General features: G+C 44.1%; 1 protein-coding gene across 2 annotated transcripts in view; it reads right to left on the bottom strand.

Annotated features, from left to right (window-relative positions):
* TEX11 (testis expressed 11) overlaps positions 1-14,732 on the bottom strand; it is a 120,415-nt gene that overhangs the window by 80,682 nt on the left and 25,001 nt on the right. For both annotated transcript variants that reach the window (XM_066579786.1, XM_066579787.1), the window contains exons 8-11: positions 12,351-12,446; positions 10,875-10,956; positions 8,772-8,850; positions 652-803 (exon numbers count right to left, since the gene is read on the bottom strand). In XM_066579786.1, coding sequence (XP_066435883.1) covers positions 652-803; positions 8,772-8,850; positions 10,875-10,956; positions 12,351-12,446 — 409 coding nt within the window. The remainder of the gene's footprint in view (positions 1-651; positions 804-8,771; positions 8,851-10,874; positions 10,957-12,350; positions 12,447-14,732) is intronic.

Below are 14,732 nucleotides of genomic sequence, written 5' to 3'. Positions count from 1 at the left end.
ACAGCAACAGCGCGGGCGCAGCGGCAGGAACGGCAGAGGAGGCCCCTATTGCAGATCCGTCCTGGGAGCAGCAGAGACGGCGCTAATACAAGGGGGACCACTGTTACACTGGGGGGCTGCTGTGTGGGGGGTCACTGTTACACTGGGGGGCTGCTGTAGGTGTGGGGGGTGTCGCTGTTACACTGGGGGGCTGCTGTGCGGGTGGGGGGTGTCGCTGTAACACTGGGGGGGCCTCTGTGGGGGGTGCCGCTGTTACACTGGGGTGGGGGGGGCGGTGCCACTGTTACACTGGGGGGGGGGGTCGCTGTTATGCTGGGGCATGTTTACATGTCGTGGAAATGGGCAGGGCTGTTTCAAAATAGACAGGGTGCAGATTTTGACTGCTTTTTTAATTTCCACAGAAATTTCCGCTGAGGACATTCTGCAGTATTTCCGCATCCAAAAAGCAGTCAAAATCTGCACCCTGTCTATTTTTAAGCAGCCCTGTCCTTTTTAGAATGACGGGAGTAAAATCATACATCGTGATAAGCCCCGCCTCCTGACATGTTGGCACTTTGCGATAAATAAGTGTGTTTTGGGTTGCAGTTTGGGCACTCGGTCTCTAAAAAGGTTCACCATCACTGACCTAGACTAACCCAGACTAACCCATACCTGTGATTAACTCTTCCACTTTTTGTCGTGCAAGTAATACTTTTCCTTGCTTCAGCAAAAATTCAATCTGCAGAAGTAGAGCGTTCCCAACATGAGGAGATTGTTCAAATTGGTTACAGATCATTCTGAGGAAATCAAATCCAACACAATCCCTACAAAAGAGTATTATTAAAGAAAACGTGGAAATTACAATTTGCATGTCTCTCATTTGCCTTCAGATATATTAAGTATGTAAATACTTTCTACTTTAGGCCTCCTGTCCACAGGCACATGTAAATTCGGCAGGATTTTCGTTCTTCTGCACGGCGGATGCGCTCGGCATGCCTATCTGCGTGCCGAGCGCACACGCTGTGCCCTTTTTCTTTTTTTAAATTTCCTGCTTTCTTGCGGATCAGACGGCTTCCATTGACTTCAATTGAAGCTGTCCGTGTGGTAAACCACAGAAAAATGGAGCATGCTGCGTTTTTGATCCGCACGCCAGGAAAAAAAATGACATCCGCAGGTGACCCACACGGATTCAGCAATTCATTTATGTTTGTGCACATGAGGCCTTACAAGGTATTTGGCAGAGTTGTTGTTGAATATTTCTGCAACTTAAAAATAAATAAATTGCTTCCATTAATCTAAATAGAGTTGTTTCTGCAGCATGTGAGTGAATTTTGGCAAGACCTATTCAGAAAAATGCTGCATAAGAATATATAGTTAGGCTTCATGTCCACTTGCATGCACGGATTCCACTGCTGAATCCTGCTGCGGAATCCCTGCGTGCCCGTGGACATGGTGAGGAAAAGAGAAAGACTTTCTTATCTCTCTGAATCCAGTGCAGGTTCCTCCGTTGGCGCCAGATCTTCTTTCTTAAGGAGGGCGGTACAGTCCGACGCATGCGGCGCATGCGCAGTGCTTTCTTTCTTTTTTTTAAATCTCCCGCTTTCCCGCAGCATATCTACAGTGACAGCCAAGGGTGGGCCGCAGATCGGACGGCTTCCATTGACTTCAATGGAAGCCATCCGCCCGGGATCCGCAGGAAAATAGAGCATGCTGAGATTTGTTTCCTGAACGTGCTTGATTTGCAGGTGTCCCCGCGTGGCTTCTGCAAATCAAATCTACCCATGGACATTGGGCCTTGTGCACGTGCAGTGGAAATTTTATGGCACAAAATGACCTGAAATTCACAAAAGGATTATCTTTTATTGCTTTGGTATTTTGACAGGTTAGCTTTTTCACTGCAGAGGAAATGAATTTGAAAATATTCATTGAAATCCTGTACACCTTCTCAAAATTCTATCGGGTGCATGCTTTTGCATCTGCTGACGCCTCTCTTGGATGAAGAGTTTTGCAAATAGCAATATAACTGACCGCATGCGTCCCTCCCTATGTTTCCCCACCACTAAGGAATTGCTCTGGAATGTCCCATGGTCTTCAGATGTATTCCCCAATGCAATGGACGAGAAAAAAAGATTTTTGTATTTACAGTAAAATCTCTTTCTCATCTCGTTCATTGGGTGACTCAGCACCCATCCTAAAGATTTTAAAAAATTTTGATAAGCGACCTCCTTGTTGGAGTATTCTTTCTGGAGTTGCGTATGGTTTTTAACAATCTGTTGCATTTGTAACGTTGTTACTGTTTTCTTTACCTGGTTCAACCTATTTCTTTCCTACTTGCTGCTCCTACTGCTTGTGTACAAACTGGTTACCTTGGTGCCTGCAAAAGGGTAGAAGGAGTATCTGCCTCCTAGTGGCAGTAACTTTACCCATATTCTTCAGCTGTGTTCCCCAATGAACGAGGCGAGAAATAGATTTTACGATCTTGAAGATGATATGCAGTCCATCGTAGAATCTTCGCTGCTCCAGCCGTGACCGCTGAGCTGCGCCTCCCGCCCAGGTGATTATATATATGCGATGGCCATTATGTTGTCGGTTTGGCCCTGAACAGAGAGACCCATTAGCTGGGGCACAAAGTGCTGAAGTGACAGGAGAATGGCTCAGAGTTCCAAGCCGTTTATCAGAAGGACAGACTCCTGTACTGTCCAACTGCCCTGGACAATGAGTTTCTACAGCATATTCCCCCTTCCCAGCCATGGTAAGAACCTGGCAGTGCAGAGTCAGAAAGGAGCAGCCCAGATGAATCTATGGAGAGTCCAGCCACCAGTAAAGAGCGCATTGAAGCACTCGAAGTAGTCAGATCTTTCGATCGAGCGAGTCCGCGGATATGTCCCACTGGAGAGGCCGCCGAGAAGCTATCCAAATGGGATGGCCTCGAAGGATCAGCTCATCAGTCATATTACTCTCATGCGGCGATGTACGGTCACTAGGTTTGCAGAGAATGCACCTGCACCTTAAGGCAATGCAATTTCTGTGGAGGAAGCAGAATTCAGGCACATGCATGTGTCAAATGAGAGACCTCGAAAGACCAGATGTTGAGATAGCGAAAGGCAGGAGCTGGGGTGGTTGATACTCCACCTGAACTGGCATAAAGTGTTCAGAATGATGTGAAGACTGTTCATATTGTCCAACTAAGTCAAAGCTTTCTCCAGAATGTCATCAATGTAGTTAGAGGATTGTAGGTGTAACTTTAGGGCAGGCTCACACGAGCGTAATTTAACAACATATCACATGCGCATAATACGCAGTGAAAGGAGTCAATGAAAGTACATTGATTTTCATTGATCCATTCACAGTTGTGTATATACATTCCGTATAATACGCATGTAAAAAATAACGCAGCATGTTTTATTTTACCACATATTGCACACAATAGAGCCCCGCTGTTCTCTACGGGCATGAAATAAACGCTGTACATGCGCAATTACATTGCGTATGTGTGGCAATTATACGCAACATCGCTAAGTGACAGAGTGGGAAATAAATTTTTTTTTAAAAGTCAGACTGCGCATGGCTGCCATACACGATGATACGCCAGCTCACACGGCGGTAAAACACTGTTATACACACAGCATTTTACAACGCACTCGTGTGAGCCCATCCTTATACTGTAAAACACATTCAGTTAAGGGGATTGACATGATTCTTCTTCTTTATTGATTCAATGAATTGATTAACAGTCAGGACATAATGCATTTTGGGGACGCAGCGCATTCTTCAGAATAGATCTGATGAAATACAGAAGTGTTGCCGAATGAGCGTCTTCTGTATTCCTGGAAAAGAAGAATTGGCAGGTCTTCTTTTTCTCGAATACAGAAGGAGTTCATCTGGCAACACTACTGTACTTTATCCAGCTCATTCTGAGGAAGGGTCTGCATCCCCGAAATGCATTAAGTGTTAGCTGTTAGTTAATTGATTTACTCAAAAAAGAAGAATCTGGTCAATACCCTCTGAATGTGTTTTACACTGTAAGGTTTGCGCCTACATTCCACTATTCTTTCCTTTCTACAGTTAGCATTTTCGTACCCTATTACCTACAGTGATGGTATTTGGACTCGCAACACCTAATTAAATAGCTGGCAAAAACTACTTTCACCCTTTGGACCAAATCCTTATCAGGAGTTGCTCCATACTTTATTTTTTCTGAATTGAGGTAGGTAGGGAATAGCCACTATACTCTTGGGGATATTACAGATGCCAGAACCTTTGTGAAGGCTCTGGGGCTGTGGCCAACCTGAATGGCAGGGGCGTGAATCGGTAGTGATTAGAGATGAGCGAACGTACTCGGATAAGCACTACTCGTCCGAGTAATGTGCCTTATCCGAGTACCGCTGTACTCGTGCTGAAAGATTCGGGGCGCTCCGCTGCTGACAGGTGAGTCGCAGCGGGGAGCGGGGCAGAGCGGGCGGGAGAGAAGGAGAGAAAGATCTCCCCTCCGTTCCTCCCCACTCTCCCCTGCAGCTCCCCGCTCCGCAGCGCGTCCCGAATCTTTCAGCACAAGTACAGCGGTACTCGGATAAGGCACATTACTCGGACGAGTAGTGCTTATCCGAGTACGTTCGCTCATCTCTACTAGTGATTCCAACGAATGGCAAAGTGAAGGAATCGCTGGTGCACTCGACATATTGTAATACGAAAATAGGCATCCTTGATGTTGATGGATGACAGAAATTTCTCCGGTTCCATGGACGCAATGAATAACCTCAACAACTCCATGCAGAAGTGTCGGACCTTGACAAATTGACTCAATTTCTTCAGTCCAGAACGGGCCCAACAGTGCTATCCTTTTTGGCTACCACAAAGAACCAGAGGTCGGTAACGGATAACAACTGTTGTGGTACAAAGGAGTAGGCACGTAGCGTAGTCAGAGGAAAGCAGAGGTCAGTAATATCTGTTCACAATATAAAGGAGCGGGCAGGAGGTGACGCTTGATTATCGACTAGGAGCACAATAATCATGCAAGGAGTGAGGTACAAGGCTAGGTTTATATAGGAAGCCCAATCAAGGGAGCAGGGTGGAGCAAATCAGGAAGACAGAAACTGATTTAACAGGAGCAAGGATGAGGCTACGAATCAGAAGGGAAGCTGTCCAAAAGGTCCCAACAGGTAGAGCTGCTTCCTGGGGCACAGGAGTTCCCAGGTTCGAGTCCTGACACCAATCCCCTCCTTCCAGGATGGCCACCGGACATGACAGGAGCCGGCTTTCTCGGGTACCTGCAGTGAGACTCCCTTGCTAGTCTGGGGTATGAACATTGGAGACAGTCTCCCAGGAATTCTCCTCTGGACCATATCCCCTCCATTGAACGAGATATTGTAGTCTACCCCTAAAAATCCTGAAATCCAGAATTTTTTCCACAAGGTACTCCTCCTCACCCTGGACTCTTAGTGATGGAGGAGGTTGTTGATTTCTTCTGGAAAAGCTGTTCTTTTTAAAAGGCTTCAGTAGTGATATATGGAACACTGGATGAATCTTCAGGTTGCCAGGGAAGGCCACCTGGCCAATCTTAACAGTAATCTGGAATGGATCCAAGAATCTTTGGACAAACTTTGGAGAGTGTACATGTGTTTTAAGATTTTTAGTACATAACCACACTTTATCCCCCACCTGAAAGGTAGGAGAGACCTTGTGGTGTCTATCAGCTGCTCTTTGCACCATTCTTGGGCCTCTTGTAGTACCTTTATTAGTTTTTTCTTGACGAGCCATAAGGTTGCCAGTCTATGAGTAACACCAGTAATAGTAGTATTACAAGGAAGGTCCGGAATAAATACTGGGTGTAAGCCAAGGTTAGCAAAAAAAAGGCTTTGAGCTGTGGAACTATGTTTAGAGTTCTTGAAGGCAAATTCCGCTGTTGGTAAGTAGTGCACCCAATCAACCTGGAAATGGGAAATAAAACAGCGGAGGTATTGCTCTAAAGTTTGGTTAGTCCTTTTAGTCCGGCCATTGGAAGGATTGAAGGATTGAAGGCAGAAGACAAATTAACAGTAATTCCTAGGGCTGTACAGAAGTTCTTCCAGAATCTTGATGTACACTGAACACCTCTATCAGAGACTATGTTATCAGGAATCATATGTAGCTTAAATATCTTCTTTATAATTTATCTCACAGTTTGTTCAGCTCTTGGAATCCTTTGATGGGAATAATATGGGCCATTTTTGTGAGTCGGTCCACAACAATGAGGATCGTAGTAATTTCTTTGGAGGGGGGAGATCCACAGTAAAGTCCATTGATATTGATCCCCAAGGCCTGGATGGAACTGGAAGTAATTGAAGAAGTCCCAGAGAAAGAGATCGTGGTATCTTGTTTTGTGCACATGTTTCACAAGAGGCAATATAGTTTTTTACATTGTTCTTGCAATTAGGCCACCAAAAAGAGCAAAGCAGTAGTTCCAAAATTTTCATGACCCCTAGATAGCCTGCAAAATTAAAATCTTGGCCCATTTGCAGGACTTCGGGTCAAACAGAATCCAGAACATACAGTCTGCTTTCCTGCACCCAAAACCCTACTTTGAAAGAGATATCCATGTCCTTAGAAGGATGATTGAGGAAAGAGTCATTTTCAAACCCTTCTTTGAATCTTGTGAAGAACTAGTCAGTAGACAGCACCTATATGGGCCTACAGCTATGGGCACTGAAGGAAGAGCAATGGAGGAGGGGAGCTAGCCATGAGGCAAGCCATTACCCAGTCCTGGGCTGTTGTGGAAGCAGAGCTGGAATGCTGATGAGTCACTTAGGGGTGAGCAAGAAGCTCGTCAGGTGTACTACTGGTCCTAGCATGGTGCAGCAAAACATGTGGATGCAGAGAGGAAAAAAACTACAGAACCAGAGGGCTAGTTCTATGAAGAGAAAAAGGCGGTATCCAGGGGAGAGAGTTCTCCCCATTCTATACCTGTGTAAAAGGGTCTTTAGACTGCACTTTTTATGCACACTGATATGTAGATGCTGCAGAAGGCAAACGGTGCAAAATGTTAATGAAACATTATTCCAAAAATTTCCAGCTCAAAATACATGTTTTTAAATGAAATTTAAAAATGCCCTGAAAAGTGGCTATAGCCTTTAAGGATATGGCCTAGTTTGGTACTTAAGGGCAGAATGATTTTAGGATTTTCATCTCCACTTTTGAAACGCCATAACTTTTCTATTTTTCTATTAACGTGGCCATGTGAGGGCTTGATCGTTGTGGAGTGAGCTACAATTTTTCTTGGTACCATTTTGGGGTATATACATTGTATTATATAGCTTTTACTAATTTGGGGGGAAAACAGAGTGAAACAGCACATGAATTTTGTCTTTTTTTTTACTGCGTTCACCATGTGATGTAAGTGACTTGATAACTTTATTTCTGCCAAAAAAAGCTGAAAAATGAACAAAAGGGGTGTTTTATTGTCATTTTTTCACTTGGATTTTTTTGACTATTTTAATTTTTTTCCTTTTGCTATGTCCATGTAAGGGATTTGAAAATGCGATCCTATGATCACTCAGATAATACACTGCAGTACTATTTACTGCAATGTATTATCGCTTATCTTTGCCATTATCCAGCCTTTAAAAAGTGAGCCGATTAGCTGATTAAAAGAGTTGCAGTTTTGATGCAAGTACTGCAGCCTCTTCGATGTTTACTTCTGAGCACAAACCCTTTCGTACTCAGAGCGATGTATTATTTATAGCGGCCATTCTGAGTACTACAGGCTTGTTTCATTCACTTCAATGGGGCAGGTCTGAAGCATTCAGAACACTTATTATAGATAATACAGCTTTCTGCATATGAAGAGGTTTGTGCTGTGTAAACATTTAAAGGGGTTGTCCCGCGAAAGCAAGTGGGGGTATACACTTCTGTATGGCCATATTAATGCACTTTATAATGTACATTGTGCATTAATTATGAGCCATACAGAAGTTATTCACTTACCTGTTCCGTTGCTAGCGTCCTCGTCTCCATGGTGCCGTCTAATTTTCAGCGTCTAATCGCCGGATTAGACGCGCTTGCGCAGTCCGGTCTTCTTCTTTTCTGAATGGGGCCGCTCGTGCCGGAGAGCGGCTCCTCGTAGCTCCGCCCCGTCACGTGCCGATTCCAGCCAATCAGGAGGCTGGAATCGGCAATGGACCGCACAGAAGACCTGCGGTCCACCGAGGGTGAATATCCCGGCGGCCATCTTCACCAGGTAAGTAAGAAGTCACCGGAGCGCGGGGATTCAGGTAAGCACTATCCGGTTTTCTTTTTTAACCCCTGCATCGGGTTTGTCTCGCGCCGAACGGGGGTGCTATTGAAAAAAAAAAAAAAACGTTTCGGCGCGGGACAACCACTTTAAGAGATTAAAGTGCTCACACCTGAAACATGGACCCTTCAATCAGCAGAGATCCCAAGCATCAGGCCACCACTAATCAACTATTGATGGCCTATCCTGAGGATAGACAATAAATTTTTAAAGCCTGGAAAAACACTTTAACATCTTCTTTAAAAGGGTTCCAAACTAGTTACCTTCGATACAATTCCAGGCATCTTGGCTCAATCATTGAATCAGAAATATTTACATTATATATACATATTGTTATTTCTCTCTGTTGCTTTAGGTTTTCCCATTTTGCAGGCAAAACTCAGAGTACAAAAGCGGTTTACTACTTAGAAATTCATGTATAGTCTTATGAAAAATATGTGCTAATTGATTCACAATACAGTTCCTAAAAGTAATTGAGTTGTACACTTAGAAAACAGGATATTAGTTAGTTACTAGCTCATCTTACCTATTTTGTTCCATAAGTAGTTTAACTGTGTTGAGGTAATCATCCAGTGACAGTTCATGGTTCAGCATTTCTACGGCTGCTGTAAAAGAAAAGAAATTCATAATTTTTTATATACATCTAGTTGGGTACTTTCACGGGTTAAATCAGTAATTTCAAGCAGTAAAAGTTATTAAAAGGTTTTCCAGGACTTAAGAATAAAATTCTATGAGGGCTTAGTCAGACGGGCGTTTTTTGCCGCGATTTGCGCATGCGCATGCGTCCGGCGATTTTTTAAAACCATTGCTTCGCAATGGTATCGGACACATGAGCGCTTTTTATGCGCTCGTCCGAAAAATTATAGAACAAAAAATCGCAGATCGCACCTATCTGCGATCTGCGATTCCTGTTCGCTTCTGTATATGCGCTCAATGGGGCCGGCGGCAGCAGCGCCGACCCCATTGAGAACATATAGAAGACAAATCATTCTTCTCTGCCACAGCTGTAACAGCTGTGGCAGAGAAGAACGATGTTTGCCCATTGAATTCAATGGAGCGGCAATACAGCCGCTCCATTGAAAGCAATGGGCTGCCGGCGTGCACGGGGTTAATTGTCGGGAAGGGGTTAAATATATAAACCCTTCCCTGCAATTCATGCTAAAATGTGTTAAAGTAAAAAAAAATTGTATACTCACCTTTCCGCTGCAGCCGGAGTCCAGCCGCGGCCGCTGTCAGTTCTCCTGAACTGCTTCTCGGCACTATTCAGCCGGCGGGGCTTTAAAATCCCCGCCTGCTGAATGATCTGCTCTGATTGGTCACAGCCTGACCAATCAGAGGCCGGTTTCACTCACACACCCATTCATGAATTCATGAATGGGTGAGTGACTGCTGCCTCTCAGCGCTGAGCCAATCAGGGGCAGGTCTGACTCACATCCATTCATGAATTCATGAATGGGTGTGAGTGAGGCATGCCTCTGATTGGCTCAGCGCTGAGCCAATCAGGGGGCAGGTCTGACTCACACCCCCTTCACACCCACTGCAGGACGGCTGCCCGGAGCTGCAGGCAGAAGGTGAGAATGCAATTTTTTTTTATTTTAACACATTTTAGGATGGATTGCAGGTAAGGGCTTATATATTTAAGCCCTTACCGACAATTCATCCCGGGCTCGCCCGCAGCGCATTGCTTTCAATGGAGACGGCTGTATTGCCGTCTCCATTGAATGCAATGCGCTGGACAGCTCCGGCCCGTTTCTAATGAAACGCGGCTAGGAGCAGATTTTCGGGCGATTTGCGGGCGACTTGCGCGCACCGGTCACGCGATTTGCGGATGCGCATCCGTCATGCGATCCGCAAATCGCGGCAAAAAACGCCCGTCTGACTAAGGCCTGACTGTGAACAATATTCACTTCCTTCAGTAGATCCCCATGCAGCGCAGGAGCACCAGATTCATAATTTTTTATATACATCTAGTTGGGTACTTTCACGGGTTAAATCAGTAATTTCAAGCAGTAAAAGTTATTAAAAGGTTTTCCAGGACTTAAGAATAAAATTCTATGGCTGTGAACAATATTCACTTCCTTCAGTAGATCCCCATGCAGCGCAGGAGCCCCAGCATCTGGTGCTCCAAACCTACAAGTAGCCTGCTGTAGTCACGTGCTCTTCATTCTGTATGTGACCGCACAGACAAATCACAGGCTTCAGCAGTGTTGAAAAACCACTCTAAAGTGCTGGCAACTAAGCACCTCATTTCATCCTAATATAGTGTCCACTGCCAGTTGTTAATTGACATCCATCTCTAATAACTGAGAAAACAAGACAGATAACAGGAAGTGGAGGATGGTGATAACTCATGCTGCCAACAGAAGTTTAAGAAAAAAAGAAGGGGGACGAGGGACAGAGACTCATAGAGATGCTACTGCAGATAACTGAAGACTAATAAAGCAGATTGCAGAGGGGAAAATGGTGAAAGGTGCAGGATACAAGTCATATAATGGCCAGACATAATGTTAGCTTATTCTAAAAAGTCATCTGAAAGTACAGGTACATTTAAGTATCTACAATTCAAAAAAAGGTCTTCAAACATCTGTACAGACACACACAGACAAATAGAATTTATATGTCCACCCACCCACACTGATGACATCATCAGGCAAAGAGCAATGAAGAAGGATTTTCATTTTTAGAAAGAGACCAGCTGGATGCAAGTTTTCCTGAAAAAAATAGATATTAAGATCAAGTCATTGTATTAATGCAAGCTACAGATACCTTCATGTTGATACACCCTTTTTGTTTGCTAAAGCCACAGTGACATGCACCTGTATAGATTTCTGTCACTTCTTTTATTTCACTTTGTTTGTTAATTTTCTGGGAAAAAAAAGTCATCCCTTACAGCAAAAATGAATCCCCGTACGACGATGTTCATGGAAAAATTACATATTAAGATAGTATGTTAGGCTGAAAAAAGCTCAGCCTATTAACCCTCAAAATATTGATCCAGGGGAAGGCAAAAAAAACCCCAATGATGTAGAAGCCAATTTTCCCCATTTAAGGTGTAGTGGCCCAGAGTTGGGGCGTCCGTTTTGTATATATTGTCTTTTGTGTACTTGTATGTATTGTGCTTGTCTGTGTTTTATGTTGGTGCTAACAAGCTTTGTGGTGTCAAGACTGCCTCCCCTAACTTATTGTGTGTGGCATTGTAGGAGTTAAGGAGAAGTTAGGAAGAGGAGTCTAGAGGAGTAATCAGAGGAGAGTGCAGAGATGTAGTTGGTGGAGGAGGACCTGTCAGAGGGAGACTGAAGCTTGTTTGCTTCTGCCTGCGCAGAGATGGGGGCCTATCTCATTTTTCGTGGAATATATCCCCGCCGGGGACTGAAGCTCAGAGTTAATGGTTCCTGCTATGACAAGTCGGAAGAAGTAACTAAAAGAGTAAGGAAAGGAAAAGTGTTTTTTTCCACTGCGTCAGGAGTGTACCCCAGGGATTATCTATCAGATAACTCAGACTGAGGACACCTAGATATTGGGAAGAACAGTGACTCCTAGGAAAGTGTGTTAGCGTGTAACAGAGATTCAATCTGAAGAAAGTCTGCTGGAAGTGTTTTGCCTAAAGACTGTCAATTCTTGGAGAGTATTGAAGTTGGATTATGTGAGTTAACGAAAACTGAGTAGCTCCAGTTTAAAAACTCTCTTTTTGTCTTTGGACTCTAATTTAAAATGAGCGATGGATTGCTCGAAAAGAGGTACTGGCGTCACGTGACAACACTGTAAAGGTCATTTACTTTAGCCTGTTCACTTGCACTGCGAGCGACCGAACTAGGCCCTTCTTTAGCCATTGTTGGGAGAGATCGCAGAGCCACCCGTGAAAACCATCTTGAGAACCACGTGGTCTCCCCCGCAACGGTCAGCCTCCATTTGGACACCACAAAGGGAAAAAAATTCCTTCCTGACACCAAGTCTGGCAATCAAAATAATCCCTGAATAAACAACTCTTCTGAAGTAAATATATGGCAATGTGGTATTTTGTGTCACTAGACTAAAGTAGTTCCATTGCTTACAGTAGGCTGGTCTCAAATATTTTTATGTGAATAAGACAAAAATTGCATTTTACCTCATTAGCTAATCGTACAGCATTGAGTGCTTTGTCATTGTACATTCTGCAGTCCCACTCCAAATAGACCGTGGAAAGTAATCTAAGAACTTTGGCCTACAGAAAAACAAAATGATTAACAGTTTTTTTTACTACATAAAAAAATCACAAAATACAATCTCCAAGATGCATAAAGGAGAAAGGGCCCTATAACATAATTCAGACGAGAACGTGCTGCTTGTGCTAAGTTGTCATCACACACCTTCATTCTGGTACTGAAGAGCTGAGAGCTTGCATCCTGTGATGCCTGTGTAAACCAGCAGCCTGTGTAAACTTACACTGCCATGAAGAAAAGGAATGGGGCAAACCTGGGTAAGTCTGTATTCACACCTGCAGTTTTTTAGCCAAACAGTAGTCGGCACAAAATAGAGGAGATGCACAAGTCTTTTCTTTCCTACTGGAACTACTCTTGGCTTGGGTTAAAAAATGGATTTTAAGACTCTATATGTTAATCTAGCCTAAGCTTCAGTTCTTTGAGAATTTATCTGTAGCTCCAGGACTATCTCTATGGTGCTAATGCTCCCATGGAAATCAAAATTTATGTTTAAAAAAAAAAAATCACTGCATTATACTTGAATCTGTCTCTCTATTGACAGGTCTGTTTTAGAAAATACTTGAATTCTCCATTAAACATGAATTTGGGTCCTGTTTTTTAGAACTTTGTGGAATATGGGGGTGATATCTTCCCTCGTGATGTTGCCCTTTAAGACTTTAAGAAAGAGGACAATTCAAATACCAACATTTTTGCTGTATTGAATACTAGGGGAGGCTACATTTATCAGTACGGTCAAGAATTATTCTCTGGTTATTCATTTGTCAAAGGTACGCCTGAAACAGTCTCTTTTGGTATACATTTGGCCAATAAATAAAAACCTATTTTCACATGGGCAGAATAACTCTGCCAGAATGCAGAGGAATTTTATGCGCGGAAATCTGCATCAAAATGCGCAGGGGTAACTGTGGAGTTTGATAAGGAACTGCAGGCTGATTTAAGCAATTTTCTCTCCACATCTAATTCCACACATAGACATATGGATTTTGGTGCAGAATATACAGCATCTTGTGTCATGGAATGTGGAAAATTTTGCCTGTGTGAAAGGTCCCAAATGGTGCCCAGCTGCTTCAGAAAAACACTCTAGCATTTTTTCTCACAGGCAGAACACTATGAAACCGAATTCCTCTTCAGGCACCAGTTCACTGCATAAGGTACCGCAACAAATACCGCAAATTACTTCCTATGGAAATCCGCTGCTCCCTACACACGAGCAGAAATCAGTTGCGAGGAGAAATAGCACCATGCTCCATTTTCATGCGGGCTCCACATGGACGACTTTCATTGAAGTTAATGGAAGCTGTCCAAACTACGGCCCGTGTGCAATGAACATTGCGGATTCCGTGCTGTCGCTAGGTGGAAAAATGTTTTAAAAATAAAACCTGTACTTCCCATGTGCGATGGCGAGCTGCCGGATCCATCCGCTGTACAGAAAAGACAGTAACAGAGCAGGTAAGTGTGGACGCCGCCGCTGCTGCCAGAGCCGGATTCCGCTGCGGGATTCCGCATGTGGAATCCGGCTCTGCCGTGTGCAGGAGCCCTAACATCTACAAGAAGGAGAGAATTTTCAAACATGTGGCCACTTGAAAGAGGCTCTGGATTGATCGTAAGGGCTCACTCACAAGGGTGTATTTAAGAACTTCTGGTATGTGTTAAAACACCATTAGAATTGGCAGCGGAATGTTCCACCATGCAGAAAAATCTGCACCAAAATCTGCATATCTAATCCGCAGATTTTGACACAGATTTGAAAATAGCTTAATTTTCTAGCAAATCTGCATCAAAATCCGCACATAGACATGCAGATTTTAATGCAGATTTCCGCGGCAAAATATTTCGCTATGTGTTGTGGAAACATTCTGTTACATGTGAAAGCACCTTTGGCCGAAGGCCCATGGCTGGGTCGGATTCTGACTGTGAAATTTTGCAGCGGAACCACACCATGCCCCGGCGGTCACCCCCAGCTTACCTGTATGGCATCTTCTCTCTGCACTGCAGATGTGCCGGCTGGCATGCCACTGCACATGCACAGTGCAGAGAGTCGCGCTGGCAATGACGCGGATCCGCTGCAACTTGCAGCGGGACGGACGGCTTCCATTGACTGCAATAGAATAGGACATGCTGCGATTTTTTCCCGCAAGCGAAAAATGGCAGGTTGATTCCGCTCGTGGGCAGGCGAACTCTCGCTCCGGATCCCGCAGTGGAAATACGGTCGTAGGCATTCGGCCTTAAAAGGACATGGCAAACAATATACTAACAGCTAGGTCTTTAGAATTCAGGTAGAAGTTGAC

Source organism: Eleutherodactylus coqui, chromosome 10 (assembly GCF_035609145.1).
Source record: "Eleutherodactylus coqui strain aEleCoq1 chromosome 10, aEleCoq1.hap1, whole genome shotgun sequence".
Lineage (NCBI taxonomy): Eukaryota > Metazoa > Chordata > Amphibia > Anura > Eleutherodactylidae > Eleutherodactylus > Eleutherodactylus coqui.
The sequence above is the reverse complement of the archived record's forward strand: the minus strand, read 5'-3'. Positions and strand labels throughout refer to the sequence as shown.